Genomic DNA, 15,359 nt, shown 5'->3' on the forward strand with positions numbered 1-15,359 from the left:
TCCCCAACGGCCCTATTAGGAGCTATCCTAATATAGCTCCTAATAGCCCTGTCATTCTGAGCAACCTTGCACAAAACTGTAAATGAGGAGATTTAAAAAAGAATTGCTTTTAAATTGTTTGGATTTATTTACAACACAACATAACCCAAAGATACACAACAAATGCCAAAAAAAAAACACTTCAAAGACAGACCTTTGTGCCATTCCTAAAAACATTGTACATACTACATACCTTTAATTTCCAAGGTGTTTGATTTTCACTTTACCATGTTCATGTTCCAGAGACTCATGTAAATGTTGAAGTCCTCAGTGGCATCTGGGCCCTGAAAAAAAAAGTGAACATACTGATATCAAGAGAAAGGCCTGCACGATTTTGGAAATAAATATTAGATTTTTCTGGTTAAAATTGCTTTTTAAAGTTCACAAAACACACACACACACACACACACACACACACACACACACACACACACACACACACACACACACACACACACACACACACACAAATGTTTCCAACAATATATAATATAATGAACACAAGGTTTGTTGTGCCTTGTAGGCATAAGCTATGCGCAGTGCTGGGTAAAATAATAATAACAATAGATAGCAGTATAAATCTTCCAAAATATTTCAGTAACAACCAAGCTAGAGAAAAATATATTGATTATCATGTTACTTCAAATGTTTCCATTCGTTATGATGATATGAAATGAGATACTGTAATAGTAAAAACATGAAGCCGTTTGGTGCGTTTTGCTTTTCAAATTTTCAAATGATACATTCAAACGCGATCGCGCTGAAAAATCTGATACATTCAAACGCGATCGCGCTCAAATATAAAACATTATGGTTACCATACATACATATCTACGTTTGACCAGATATCCACAAACACAGTAGGCCTAACAGTAAACACGGGTCTAAATATTATAATATTCCCCATATATCTAGCAACAGTTCAACTGCAATGTGACATTTATGCAACAATAACAAACTAATATGTAAAAATTTCTTACCTTAAATCTTTCTTGTCTTTAAATTGCGTTCTTCTTCTTCTGAGGTAGCCTAAATCCAATGTAAGCTCAGGCGCGTCTTTAAAACACAGTAAGGAGTAAGTTACGAAGTCTCTGCTTCTTTGTTTTGAGGTGATGAGGGCGTTTACAGGTCTGCGTTTCTCCGCATGGATCATTTGCATGTCAATCGCTCGTGCGCTCGTAGGCGTGTTCAAATTAAATTTAATGAGGACGCGTTTGAGAAACTGTACATGCCGCTGCTTTCGTATGGATTACTTAAAAATAGAATATTTGTTTTTTATATTATTTACATACTTTAAAAATAGAGATTCCAAGCGTTGTATAGACATGCGTTTCAAGTCTGTGTGACAAACATTCGCTGAGTTACAGGTCATTTTCTGTCGCGTTTCAGAATGAGTTTCAAATTGAGAGAGACGGCAGAACGCGCATCATGTTTATTTTCTTTGTTTTGCGAAAAACACAACATTTTATTTTTATTATGAGTGTACACAAATAAAAGAAGACATTTAACAGTTTTGAATGTTGTACAATACAAGTATGTAAAATCAAAATCAACAGAGTATTTTACACTGATATAAAAAAAAACGAGCAGATCACGCCGGCGTGATTGTCGACCTCAGGGGGTTAAACCCTGATTACAGTTTATTTTTGTAATTTTCAGCAACTATTGAAACACATTTGATTGATTTATAGTCATAACCCAGTTGAGCTGATTTTGTTGAGCTGAGCTAGATGAATTCGTTCAGATAATTGCCCCCTGATGCTCTGATCATCTTAATTGAGATGCATCAGAAAAGAGGGCAGATCAGTATGCAAAGCCCCTTGAGTATGAGCGTCTGAATATATGCCCCCCTTTGAGTCTGCCACAGGCAGTGCTGCTGACACAGAACTGCTTTATGCGTTGTAGTTACCCACGGTCTGCCCGGGGCGTATTTGTGATAATAATAAACCTGTTTATGAGCCGACTGTTTTCTTACACAATTAGTGTGCAGTTAGCGTACCCACTATAACAGACAGGGCTCTCTGTTACATAAACTGGGTGTTGGGGATTAGTATTGTGTAAGAGTCATTATTTTTGTGAGTGTATGGATTAGACTTACACAACCAGGAATCACACTGAGTCAAGAAATCTCCAGCCTTGATTATTGACTGACTATGTGAACAACCGTATTTACTCGCGGAAGTGAATGCCAACAGTTTAATCCGTATTATGTAGATCTTTTTGACAAAAGTAGTGCTAGTGACTTGAGACAAACATGTTTTGAGTGGTTGTACTGTAGGTTGATGGATATTTGTTTTGGATAGTTGCTAGGCGATTGCTTGGCTGTTCTGACGGGTTCCTAGGTGGTTGCTAGGGTGTTTTGTCACTTATAGTAAAGAATAGGGATGTGCGAGACTAGTCGATTAAACGATACTGCTAGTCGACTTGAAAAATACTAGTTGTTTACCTTTTTTTGCACATTTAATGTTTTGTAATGTTAATGCTACATTTTAAAATTAACATATTATTTTGATAAGGGTATATCTGGAGCGAAAAACAAAATAATTTCATTTTAGATGAAGATAGCCTGTTTTGCATGCGCTGGTTTTCTCTTTGGCACTCGCGGTGGGTTCAGAGAAATGTCCAATCAGAAGACAAGCAATGTGAGGAAGGATTTTGAAATTCAAAACGTTGCTTCATATTAATAGTAACAAAGCACAAAGTTTGCAATTATTGGATGGCAGGCGAGCTACAAATGTTTAGTGAAATTTTGTTCACGCTGCGCATCAACAGAAAACAGCACAGACTAAAATATTTTAGATTTAAGAGACCATATCATTACTGATTAAAATCAAGAAATTAATATTGTCAATCCAGAGCTAGTATCCACATGGCTGACATGTTTATCTGTTGTAGCTTATCCACATTGTGTGCATGAAATATACGTTGAACACAGTCAAAACGTGCCATCTGAGAAGCGTTAATTAAACATCTGTTTCGGTCGCTGATTTCAGCCGGGCCCTGACCCTCCAAAACTGCTTCGGCCCAAAGCTAAAAATAGCTATTTTGGCCGAATATTTTCGGTAGCTGAAAATTCGGTGCATCCCTAATCGTGAGATATACAAAATTGTAAGAAATAAAGTTGCAATTCTTTACAATTCCAAGACATAAAGTCCCAACTGTAAAATACTGTATAAAGTCACAATTGTAAGAAATCATGAGTCAAAATAATCGCAATTACCTTTTTATATATTTTTACTTTAAGTCAGCTTCCATACTGAACCATGTTCGTACAGAACAGTATTAAGGCCTTAAAGAGGAGTGACAACTGTTTTTAGTTGCAGTGTGTACGTGGCCGTTATGAATTGGCGTCACATTTTTTAGTTGGTTCGCCAAATAGCTAGAACACCCAAGATGCATCGGGACACTACTCAGAGGTATAGACAAGTAAGATAAACAACTGGGTTTCATTGAGGATTTCATTGAATGGCTGTGTTTGAGTCGGCACGGGCTGGAATGAGAAACATGCTATTTTGACTGTCATGATATGATGGATAGATTGAGCTGTTTAGTCTAGCGTGGATCCAGGCTGTCTTGCGATAGCTGGCGTTGTTTTCAGTAGCCTCTCATCTGTCACCTGTCTGGCAGTTGAAAGGGTAAATGACACTGAGCTCTATCTGACAACAAGCCAAGAGCAGATGAGAGACTGAGCTCGATGCTCCGAACCCTTTGTCTATATACATCAATACTGACATCATGCGGCTGATGCTTGGGGAATGGAGAGTTTGTGTTGATCTCCTCTCCAAAATAGAAACTGCTTATTTCAAGGATTAGTTTTACATTTGCCATGGTCCACCATTCCTGGCTATTGTCAACTTTGTTTTGTCAGGCTTAACTGTGTGTGTCTCTGGGCCTTGACATAGGTATGACATAACATCCGTATGTCATCAGTCTAAGCCAATCAGAATGCATTTTAGAGTTATTTTTAGATCTAATTGTGCAATCAACAGATTGTGTCATTTAATTAGTTAATCGTGGTTTGTTTGGACTGAAATAATTGTATATGTTGAAAGCCGGTATCCCCCCCAAAATTATGCTAAATTCATTCAATGCCCAATTTGATGTGTGCTGTGGAGGTGTTATATTCAACCCTAATTGGGCTTTTCCAGGTCTGTGGTCCCTCAGTTTGTGGTTTGTTTGATGTCTGGAAAGTGTTTATCACTGGGCCAGAGGCCTCATTTGTTGACTTTCACACCGTGACTAGGCTTACTCAACTGACCACTAAAGCAAATGAGCTGGTCAGCAATGTAATTATGGTGTCAGGGAGTTTGCCTGGAGCCAGCAGTACAACCGTTTCGGGTTGAAGACTGTGTACTTAAACCCCGATCCTGATTAATTGGTGGTTTATCAAAGACAGATTTGTCTTGTTCAGTAATTCACCTTGCCCACTTAAATAGGAATTACAGTACTGAGGAAGTATTTCATCACTTCATACCAGCCCTGACATACTTAAGTGTTTAAAATTTATATTTAAATTTGATCAATAAACTGTCAATTATTTTCATGTAATGGCAAATAAATGGCTGATTTCAGAATGATATAGCCTACTAATGTGTCTAAATAAATGTCAAATCAAAACATTTCAGTTAAAATTAAAATCAGTGGTTTAAATAAAAATTTTGGCATCTTAGCATTATAATGTGAAATATTAAAAATGGATATTCTTTTTCAGTTTTGCTACAGATTAAGAAAAAGATTTTTGAATGAAATGAACCCCTGGTTTCACAGACAAGGCTTAAGACTAGTCCCAGACTAAAATGCATGTTTAAGCAGTTTTAACTTAGGGCAACTTGCTCTGACATATCTTAAAATATGCCATTGTCATTGTTTTGTCTCAAGATGCACACCAGTAATGTTTTTTCTAAGGCACGTTTATAAAAGCTACTTAAATGCCCTAATTGAACTAAGCTTAATCCTGGCTTAATCAAAGCCCTGTCTGTGGAACTGGGCCGATGTGTTTTTCAAGATTAAGTGAGCGTTAGATGATGTCAAAAGTCATGTAAAAACATGGTTAAAATTAAAGAGGATCAATAAAACAAAATCTTTAATATCATCCAATATCTTATATGGTTCAGATTAGGGATGCACCGATATGAAAATTTTGGTTGTTACCGATAATTCTTTATATTTAAAAGCCGATACCCGATATATTGGCCTATAAATCTAAATCCAGATTTTTCTTTAATTTTTGAGAGCCTGATTAAAAAAATCTATTCTCACCATTAAAAGCCATGTCCCAAGCACACAATCATAATGTTATCAGAATTTTATGTAGCCTATATGACACTTGAGGTTCACATGTTGCACTTAACTGTATTTACCTTTTTGAAGTGATTTAAATTATATTTTAAGCAATTTAAAACCATCATGGCGACCAGTGAGCATCTGAAGTGTCTCAGCTGAAGGAAATAATCCATTATTTATCGGCTTTAATATATCAGCCAAATTTAGATAAATCATGCATCTCTAATTAAAAATAATTAAAAGGTTTTTTGGTATTTATTAATACACATCTATGTTTGCCTAATTGGACTTATGAGATTTGTCTGGAGCGGGCTACACTATGTAACAGAAATAGAAACCTAAAGTGCTAACAATACATCTTGGTACTTGTTAGAACAGCAGAAACTGATTAACCCTGAAAAAAAAAAAAAAAGGGATTTAGCCATGGTACGACACGTTAGTGAGAATGTGATGTGTAAATGATTTTATACAGACTTTTTACCTGTTTAATAGGATTTAGCATGTCTCATATATGAATGTTTATAGTTTTAATCAACTAATAATTTGCTCTTTTTTGACTCTACTTTCAGTTTCACCTGGGAAAAACTCCACCTTATCAAGATTTATAAGATTCCGGGAGCAGTAGAGCCAAAAGCCATCCCTCACTGATTGAACTCAATCACCCGGACCGGTGCCCAACTGTCCTTTTGGGTCCCTGTTTCTTGATTCTTGGACCAAGCTTTGAGATTATCAATGGAGCAAAGAGACCTTAATCGGACGGCCCGGCCCAAAGGAAACGAGGAGTTCTTCTCCACTGTTACCACCATAAACAGAGCAGACCTCAGTGAGGTGGGTCTCCTCGCCAGTCCAATGAAGAGCCTCCCATTACCTGGAGAGCAACAGGACCATGAAGAGGACGAAGACCTCGGTCTGGGGAAGGACATGGATGTCACTTCCAATGCGGACAGTGAGAGGTGGGGGCAGGGAGATGGGCTGGAGGAGCAGGAATTCTCCATCAAGGAGGCCAGTTTCTCCGAAGGCAGCTTGAAGTTGAAGATCCAAACGACCAAGCGGGCCAAGAAGCCTCCAAAGAACCTGGAGAACTACATCTGTCCTCCTGAGATCCGCATCACCATCAAGCAGCCAGGAGAGCAGAAGACCGCCAAGCAAGCCAAGAGTGGCAAGGGAGGGAAAGAGGAAGATAAAGGACCACCCAGAAAAAGGGTTAGTGTAACCGTCACTCTTTAGAAATGCTGTTGTTTTCTTGTGTCATGTGATCACTTTGCTGTGCTGATGTGATATGGTATTACAGCAATAGCTAGTATGGACCGTGGTCAGATTAGATGCAGTATTGAATTTGACTGCAGTGTAACTGAGCCATGTTCAGCTGATAAAACATAAAAAATATGTCTTTCCTATGGAAGCCTGTGAAGAAATATATATATATATATATATATATATATATATATATATATATATATATATATATATATATATATATATATATATATATATATATATATATATATATATATATATATATATATATATATATATATATATATATATATATATATATATATATATATAAAATTATGAGAACATTATAATTATGTGCTTGGGACATGGGTTTTAATGGTGAGACTTTTGTATTTGTAATCTGGCTCTCAATAATTATTTAAAACAAATTGGATTTCGATTTATCGAAATGTATCCATTTAAGAATTATCAGTATCAGCCAAAATGTTCATATCGGTGCATCCCAAGTGTAAATAGCAAAATATAAGCTCGCAATTCTGACAAAGAATACTCACAATTCTTTTTTTCTCAGAATTGTATGATAAAAAGCAGCAATTAGCCTACCTTTTAATTCCATGGCAGAAACAGGCTTCCGTTCTTTCCACACATTTCTGGTGGACCAAAAAATAAATATTCGTTAAGAATGCATTATTAAAAATAGATGCAACCTATGACAGTACGACATATTGGGCCTCATTCATGAAGCATTAGAAAAACTAATTTCTGTATAAATCATTCGTTAGTTGAAATTCTTGTGTAAATTTGCAAATGTTTTGCGTTACATATCCCTTTGTATAAATTTTACTTCTCTTTCCGTCTCTCCCATCCTTGTTTGTGTCAAATTAACTATGGCATCTGACTAAGATTCTTAACCCCCTGAGGTCGACGGTATCGCCGGCGATACCAGCTCGCTTTTTTTTTATCAGTGTAAAAGAAACTCATGAATACTCTGTTGACTTTGATTTTCCATAGGAGTTCCATACATCAATCGATTCTGTTAAATGTGTATTATTTTTGTGTATACTCACAATAAAAACATAGTGTTGTGCTTTTCGACAAATAAAGAAAAATTAACACGAAGCGAGTTCTGCCTTCTCTCTGTCCGTGTAGTCCATTCTGAAACGCGTCCGAAAATGAACCATAACTCAGTGAATACTTCTCACACATACAAGTGATATATGTCTTTATGAAGCTTGAAATCTCTTCTTTTAAATGAAGTAATTTATATAAAAAACAAATATTCTCATCTTGTGAAATCTGTATTAAAAGAGAGCGATTCCAGTCGACCTAATTAGAGCTAATTCAAATGTAATGTGACTCCGCCCACGGAGAGCGTGCGCTATTCAAACGCAAATGGCTGAGGTAATCCGCGCAATCCTGTGAACGCCCCCATCAGCTCGAGAAAACCAAAACACAAGTTTATTCAGAACATTACTTGCTTACACCGTCTTGCAGCGCTGTGAGGAATAATGAGGAATACGAGGAATACGAGCTGAGGAATACTAGTAAGTTTTTCCTTCTCGGGTTTCTGTTTATTGACGAATGAACGGCATGCGCTCTGTTTTTTCTCCATTATGGACGCGAGCTCTAAAAAAAAAAACACTAAAAGACTTTCAAACTTTCACAGAGACCTCAAAACAGAAAGTACAAATCCTTTCTTTAAAACGAATTTCGTTTTGTATCAATTGTATCTTAATTTTAATAATTTTTTTCATTAACAACTTTCCTGGATTTAAAGTAAATAAGCCTATCGTCAACGAATGATGATGTTTTAGCAAACTGTATTGCTATACTGAGATGAGTAAAAATCGACTGAAATATGTTGAAATAAAATGTTGGCTATTTGTATAAGCAACGTAAACTGCAAATTAACATTTATATGCCCTAATATTTCATGAAAACAACTTTACAGTCAGGCGAAATATGAAAGACAACATTTTGTTTAGTAGATTTGGGTACAGTTTTTACTGTAGAATATACTGCCTCGTCAAATAAGCTTTTGTTTAGCAATTTCTATATATAAAATAGCCTAATATTTTTGTCAAAAATAAAGTCATCAACTAAGATGTTAGCTGTTCCAATGTTGGCTATATTCAAAGTAATGAATACATAGATAAAATGTAGGCCTATAATCTTTCTCTTTTTTTACAAAGAAAGAGTACACTTGAAATATTGTTGAAATTGTAATTATTGTTGTAATTGTAACCTTTTTAATAAAATAGCACAACATATGTACAAGATAGATGTAAGCAAAATCTTAAATGGTCAATATAAGTCTTCTTCTAAATATCTTTTGTCCAAGCATTGTGGCTCAGCCAGTTTCACACCTGTGTGAATGGCTCATCATTATGCAGAGTGGGTGGTAATTCAGGTGTAAACCACTCCTCGTTCACGCCCCCTCGCATATTGGCTTTCCAAGCAAAACCTGTTTTACATCAATTTAAATCAATGTATGTTTTTATTTGAACGATAAAGCAAGACTATTTTCACATAATTTTGAAGAAAAAACTATAGGCGACGACATCCATTGGTCAAAAGTCTTATTGACACATATTTACTATGTGTTTTGTGGCCTTATTTCAGAAATTTTAGTTTTTAGTTTTTTCAATATCCACGCATAAACATTATTCTCTCAAAAATTAAAACATGTACATACACGTGGCTCACATATTATGGTAGCCCTGTTTGTGCTTTATAGAGTGAATTTACACCTTTGCCATTAATATGTTTGTAAGCAACTGAAAAAAGCACAAATGTAAGAGCATGTCAGAACATCTCAAGGGCCCAGAAAACCGCTCAGACTCCAGAGGGTTAAGCAAGCTACTATAATAACTAACAACTTAGACATTTTATCATGCCAATTACATCTTTACAGCTCATATTCTCAATTTTGTGAACATTGCTTTTGACATGTCCTTTTCATTGAACAATCCACATGGTATTTGAAGTCTGTGCTCTTCTCTTTAAAAAAGAAAAATCACATTTGTGCTGGGCTTAGATAATACAATTGCATTTTCTGGGCTTTCGGCTTTTTGGCTACTTGTCAAATGAAGTGTGTCCAGCGTGTGCCATAGAGTAACGTAACAGCTAGTCATTAACCTTTTGTGGCATTTAGACTCAGCGAGTTCATTGACTTATGTGTAATCCAGATATCTTTAGTGTAAAGGGCCTTTTTTGAATATTTGAGACTGTTTTAGATTTGGGATAAGAGAATTATATGAGTAGAATGATTTTTCGACATGGTACCATGGTAATTTCATGTTTTTTTTCAGCATGCTTCATGGAACAGTAGTACACAGCTATTCTTTGAAGTCTCTTAGAGTACCATGTAAATACTAGGAATGTGCTAAACTACTGTTTTCAAAATCAACTAGTTGTGACTCCCTAGGCCACAAGGTAGACCCGTGTAATTAGGCTGGTTTTGAGTTTATAATACAGAAGATGGGTTAGTTCACCCAAAAAAATGTATTTCTCTCATGTTGCTCCAAACCCACAAGACTTTCATTCATCTTTGAGCCACAAATGAAAATATTTTAACAAAACCTGAGAGATTTCTGTCTCTCCATTGAAAGTCCATGACTGACTGAATTTTCATTTTTGGATGATCTAAGCATTTAATACAACAAGAACTCAATAATCATGGAGCGAGATGCTCTAAAAACAGCATTGCGTTGGCCGATAAGTCTGTCTGTGGAGTACGAGTATAGTTGTAGTGCATACATTCAGAAAATGGTGCCAAACATAGCATGTTGCCAGTGTGACATTGGCTATCCTAAGTAAATGATTCAGGTCCATGGTATTTATCAGATGTTTGATACCATCAGTGTACCATGATCCTGCTACTTGTTTTAGGGAGAGCTACAGAGGTTTCTGCCAAATTGTGTGAGTTCATGAAAATGTGAGCCTCTAAAATGGCTCCTTTTAGTAAACACTTCCAGCTCACCACAGCGTGCTGCATCAAGTTTTTAAAACAGATATGTCGCATTTTCCCCGTCTTCGCAGAAGAATGAAGGATTGTGGGAGAGAATGGGAGGAGAGGCTGGTGATCCCACAGCCAGAGTCTGTAATTTGACCATAATTAGGGAGAAAAAAAATCTGTGCTTACTGAATCAGAGAAGGAACTGCCAGCATCAGCATCTTTCAGCAAACGCACCGCAGGCTCAAATTGATTGTGTTTCGTGTGGAATCTCTGGCGTTGAAACGCACTCATATCTTTTAATCTTTACAGTAATCTCTCAGGGTATGAATTATTTGTACTGTAATGGAAGACCAGCTCCTGCTGTTTCGTGTGATGTGCATTTAAAAGCCCATCCACGTCTGCCAAACGCATTTGACTTGATCCCAACAATTGATGGTTTGATTATTGGCCTTGAATTTTGTATGTGGCTGCATGTTATCTGATTTCCCCAGGGATTTCTCTTCGCCTGGAGAGGAAGGACATTGTTGCCACAAAGCCAAAGCCAAGGGGTCTCGAATTTCTCTTATTTTCGGGCTGGGAAACTTAGCCTCCGTCCACCCCACAGAGATGAAATTTTCTAAAGCGGCAGATACACACAGCTGAGAGGTTGATGGAGAAATCAATGGAAAACCAAGAAAGGCTCAAAGAGCAACAGCGAACTGAGGCGGGAAGCCTGGAGTGCAGCTGTCTCTTTCTGGCAATCTCCACATTGACCACAGACAGAGGGTCAAAAGGGGCAGAAGGAAGAACAGAAGAGGTGGCCTCACTCCACCGTCTAAAGTGTAGCCGTGTCTATAGAAAACCGCTCCAAAAAGGCAAAGAAAAGTGACCGCCCATCCCCCAAACACACACTACAGATGGAATCCCATTCAATTCGAGAAGGGACAGTGCCACAAACTCCTCATTTAGAGCCACCAAAGCCCATTCTGTCCTTGCCGTTTGGAGCTTATAGGCGTCATGCCCAGCACCTCTTCTCATCTCTCGGTTACAAGCAGCGTGGGGTCAGGGGTTAGTGCGTAATTGAAACCGCCACGGACTCGCTGAGAATAGGGCTTACATCAGCCCACTCGGACCGCGACAGCTGCTCGCTGCGTCTTCCATTCGTAGCAACAACCTTTCCCCCCCTGCTAGTGTAATCAGAACGCCAGGGCAATGGCAGTTTAGACAAACCGGCACTCTGATGAATTAACTCGAGCTCCTCACATGGATTAGACGTCCTCTTCCACTCACTCCACTTGATGACCTGTTTTGCACTTTAAGTGTTGTCGTGGGCTGCGGTGCTGGAAAATTAGTTTAATGCAGCAGAATTTTTCTGCACCCACACAATAGTGTGACCACACAGCCAGAAATAGATCGCAGCCTTCTCGCTGGCATTGTAAAAGCACAGAGTCTGGATGTGCAATTAGGCGGTCTGAATATGCAGAGGTCAGGACACGTTGTGTTTGGCATCTCCATTAAGACTTAACCCATTGGTTTCGCAAATGGCACCTATTATTTATTTTTCCTTTTTACCAAACTGTGAAGAAAAACATTTAGTTTGAATTCACATTTTCTGTTCAAATACTCTGAACAAATTTAAAAGGCTAGTACAAATGTTTCTGGATGATTGTAGTGATCGCCTGCTTTTTTGTATTTTGCATTTTTCCTGTTCATTTTCTTCACTGGGATTTCAAAAAAGGCCTCAATAAAGAGTTCTAAACCTTGAATTAATAATTATACTAACATTAAAATGTGTAATCAAATATAATTTAAACTATTATATCTATCTATCTATTACAATAATTGTTTATGATTGTAGCAAGTTTGGTGTGGTTCTCGTTTCTATGGTAACAGTGACTTCACTGATTGGTGGATTCAAGGTGCTGCCCATTTTAGGATTGGGGATAATGTAGTTCTTCGCAGGGAATTTGGCAGTTACACGGAATATTTTAAAGGTGAAGTTGATATCACACTGACCTTTGGCTTCTACAGAAGCAAATATCATCACCTGCTAAGCTCTGAGCTCATGATAGGTCTATACATTTTTGATAAAAATCTATTTCTTAATGGAGATTGTTACTTCTGGAACTTAAATACATTTTATATAGCATGCACTTTGTGTGGTAGTAGATGTTCGGTTGTCCACTGAAGCGCAGTTGACTTTAAGTCTATAATATATTTGTATCCAGTATCACCCCTGTGGTTTAACACAGTAGTGAGTTCATTGTGATGACAAGCCCGATAGAAGGTGGATCAATGCGTGAGCGTGCGCTCTCTGAGGGCCAGACGGCAGCGATCTTTGCCCCGTCACTGCTCCATGTTTGACGACAACACTTTGATTGTCAGCCATTTCCGCCGGAGTGGGCATGCTCATTGGTGCGTGTTCGTCAGGGGAGAGAGCGAGCCACTCGAGCCTTGACTTGACAAGGGGGCCGAGAGGATCGTTTTCCCTGTCAAGACGAACTTGTGGGGCCGAACGCTTCCTTCGCGCCTCTACCTTGTATTGTCCCCCTGATTGTTCATATTTGGTTTGCATTTGCTTGAAAAAAAAAAAAAAAACGCATCCATAATCAGGTTGAGGGATGACTTCCTCTTGGAGCAACGATAGCGGAGGGGATAAGAGGTTTAAAAACGGTGGATTGTGTAGCAGGGTAAATGCAGCTTTTGTGTAGTAATGATTGGGGAGTCTGGCAGGGAGCAGATGGGCTAGCTCTCTGTCTCATTGTGTCTGGCTCTTTCTTTTTTTCATTTTGGCTGAACTAATATGCCAGATGGTGGCAAAGAGGAAAGGCCAACAAGTGAGCCGGGGCATATGGGGAGCCTGGTTAAAATGGGACCCTACTGTGGCGGGGGATGGGCTGGAGACGTGTGATACAATAGCAGGTAATTAAGGGAAGGACTTGACTTCGCCACTAAGCCTTTGTGCGCAGCAAAATATTTTTCAGAGAACCTGCAGTCAGCCTCAGACAACACTGTTGTACATCAAATTATTTCACTGATTTCGCTCAATCAGCCGTGATTATTTTTTCAGCGTTCACATCTGTGTTTGGGCCTTCATTAGGTGCTACAGTCTTTTGGATAATAGTCCATTGACACGGTCACAATATTCTCATTATTTTTTCAGCATGGCCCATTCGCGAAATATACACTACTGGTCAGAAGTTTGGAATGATTACGATTTTTTTAAAAAGTAGTCTTGTGTCCAAGGCTTGTGTCCAAGGCAGTAAAACAGTTATGTTGTTAAATATTATTACAATTGAAAAAAATTCTATATTTATTTTTAAATGTCATTTATTTATGTGATGGCAAAGCTGAATTTTCAGCATCATTACTCCAGTCTTCATTGCACGTGATTCTTCAGAAATCATTCTGATATGCTGATTTGCTGCTCAATTTTTTGTATCCGTTATTATTGGGGCTTAATTACTAATAATGTTTTTTATTATTATTAATGTTGAAAACATTTATGCTGCTTGGTAATTTTGTGGAAAACATGATGACCAAATCACTTGAGCACCAAATCAGCATATTAGAAAGATTTCTGAAGGATCATGTGACACTGAAAACTGGATTTATGATGCTGAAAACCATTATTTTAAATAATTGTACTAATATTTCACAATATTAATGTTTTTACTGTATTTTTGTTTGAATAAATGCAGTCTTGGTTAGAATAATAGACCTATTTCAAAAACATAAAAAGAAATATTGTAATTATTCCAAAATTTTGACCTGTAGTGTGTGTACGTTCAGTAATCAGTTTGACTTTTGTGTGGACAATTATAGTGTCTGGAGATCCAGTAATAGCCTTATCAGGCTCAAGGGTGTGTGTGTGTGTGTGCCTATATTAAACTCTGGGTTAAACCCTCTGTTTGAGTTCCTCTCACTCTGTTCAATATGTATCACTTCAGTACCTCAACGTCCACACCATTGACTGTAAAAAAAAAAAGATGGATGACGCCCCTTCACTCTCTTCTATTGGTGAAAGCTGAAGCTGCCAAAGTCCTAATGTGGCTCTGACATCTTGCGCAGATTTGGGACCTGCTTCTGTGCAGTAGTGAAAGCGGGACCCGAGTCTGCGCAGTAGTGAGCAGGAAGTAAAGCCGCGATATCAAAGTCCCGCCCTCACTCTCGCAGAAACCGTTAGTAGCCTACAGTTTACTGCTGAACAACTCATTATGTCAGTGTGAAATAAACAGTTATGGACATGTAGAAATTAAAGCTGAAGCTCCAATCTCCTCCCGAAAATCCCCAAAAAAGTCTGTTGGTGCCTCGGTGACTACTTCGTTTAGAGAAGCTGCCAATCATGATGTCACATTCCCGTTTTTATAGCATCAAATAACTAAGACCAAACTTATTTTAAAAAACGAACACTTACATTTACATCAGCGTTAAAAAAACTAGGCTACCTAAAATGACAGAAAACATCTTTGGAAAAAATTCATTTGAAGTGTAATTTGATTGTTTAGTTTCTATCGCGTTCGTTAGAGGCGGGGTTTATGACCTATACTGGGACCAGCCAAAGGGAGGGCGATCGAGACACTTTTCAGGACTTGTGCAGCACGCTTGGTCCACACACACACACACATAAGGGCTCATCACTCAGCGTTACAGCCCATCAACTCTGTGTATACAAGCTAGCGCTTGTCCACCCGCCAAAAGTCCGGCCTTTATTCCCAAATGCATAGCTCACCCAAGTGATCTACTGCCACGGACGGATCCAACTGACATATGCATCATATTTTCTTTTGGCCTGTGTGTCCCATCCATAGTTGCCAGTGAAGTAGAGTCAACAGTAATCACATCAAAAGAAATACAGACT

General features: G+C 38.0%; 1 protein-coding gene across 1 annotated transcript in view; it reads left to right on the forward strand.

The window, feature by feature from the left end:
• setbp1 (SET binding protein 1) overlaps positions 1–15,359 on the forward strand; it is an 81,352-nt gene that overhangs the window by 19,993 nt on the left and 46,000 nt on the right. Inside the window, exon 2 of the mRNA XM_081365440.1 lies at positions 5,892–6,525. Coding sequence (XP_081221566.1) covers positions 6,055–6,525 — 471 coding nt within the window. The 5' untranslated portion in view covers positions 5,892–6,054. The remainder of the gene's footprint in view (positions 1–5,891; positions 6,526–15,359) is intronic.

This window comes from Scardinius erythrophthalmus (genome assembly GCF_964197995.2).
Source record: "Scardinius erythrophthalmus genome assembly, chromosome: 5".
Classification (NCBI taxonomy): Eukaryota; Metazoa; Chordata; class Actinopteri; order Cypriniformes; family Leuciscidae; genus Scardinius; species Scardinius erythrophthalmus.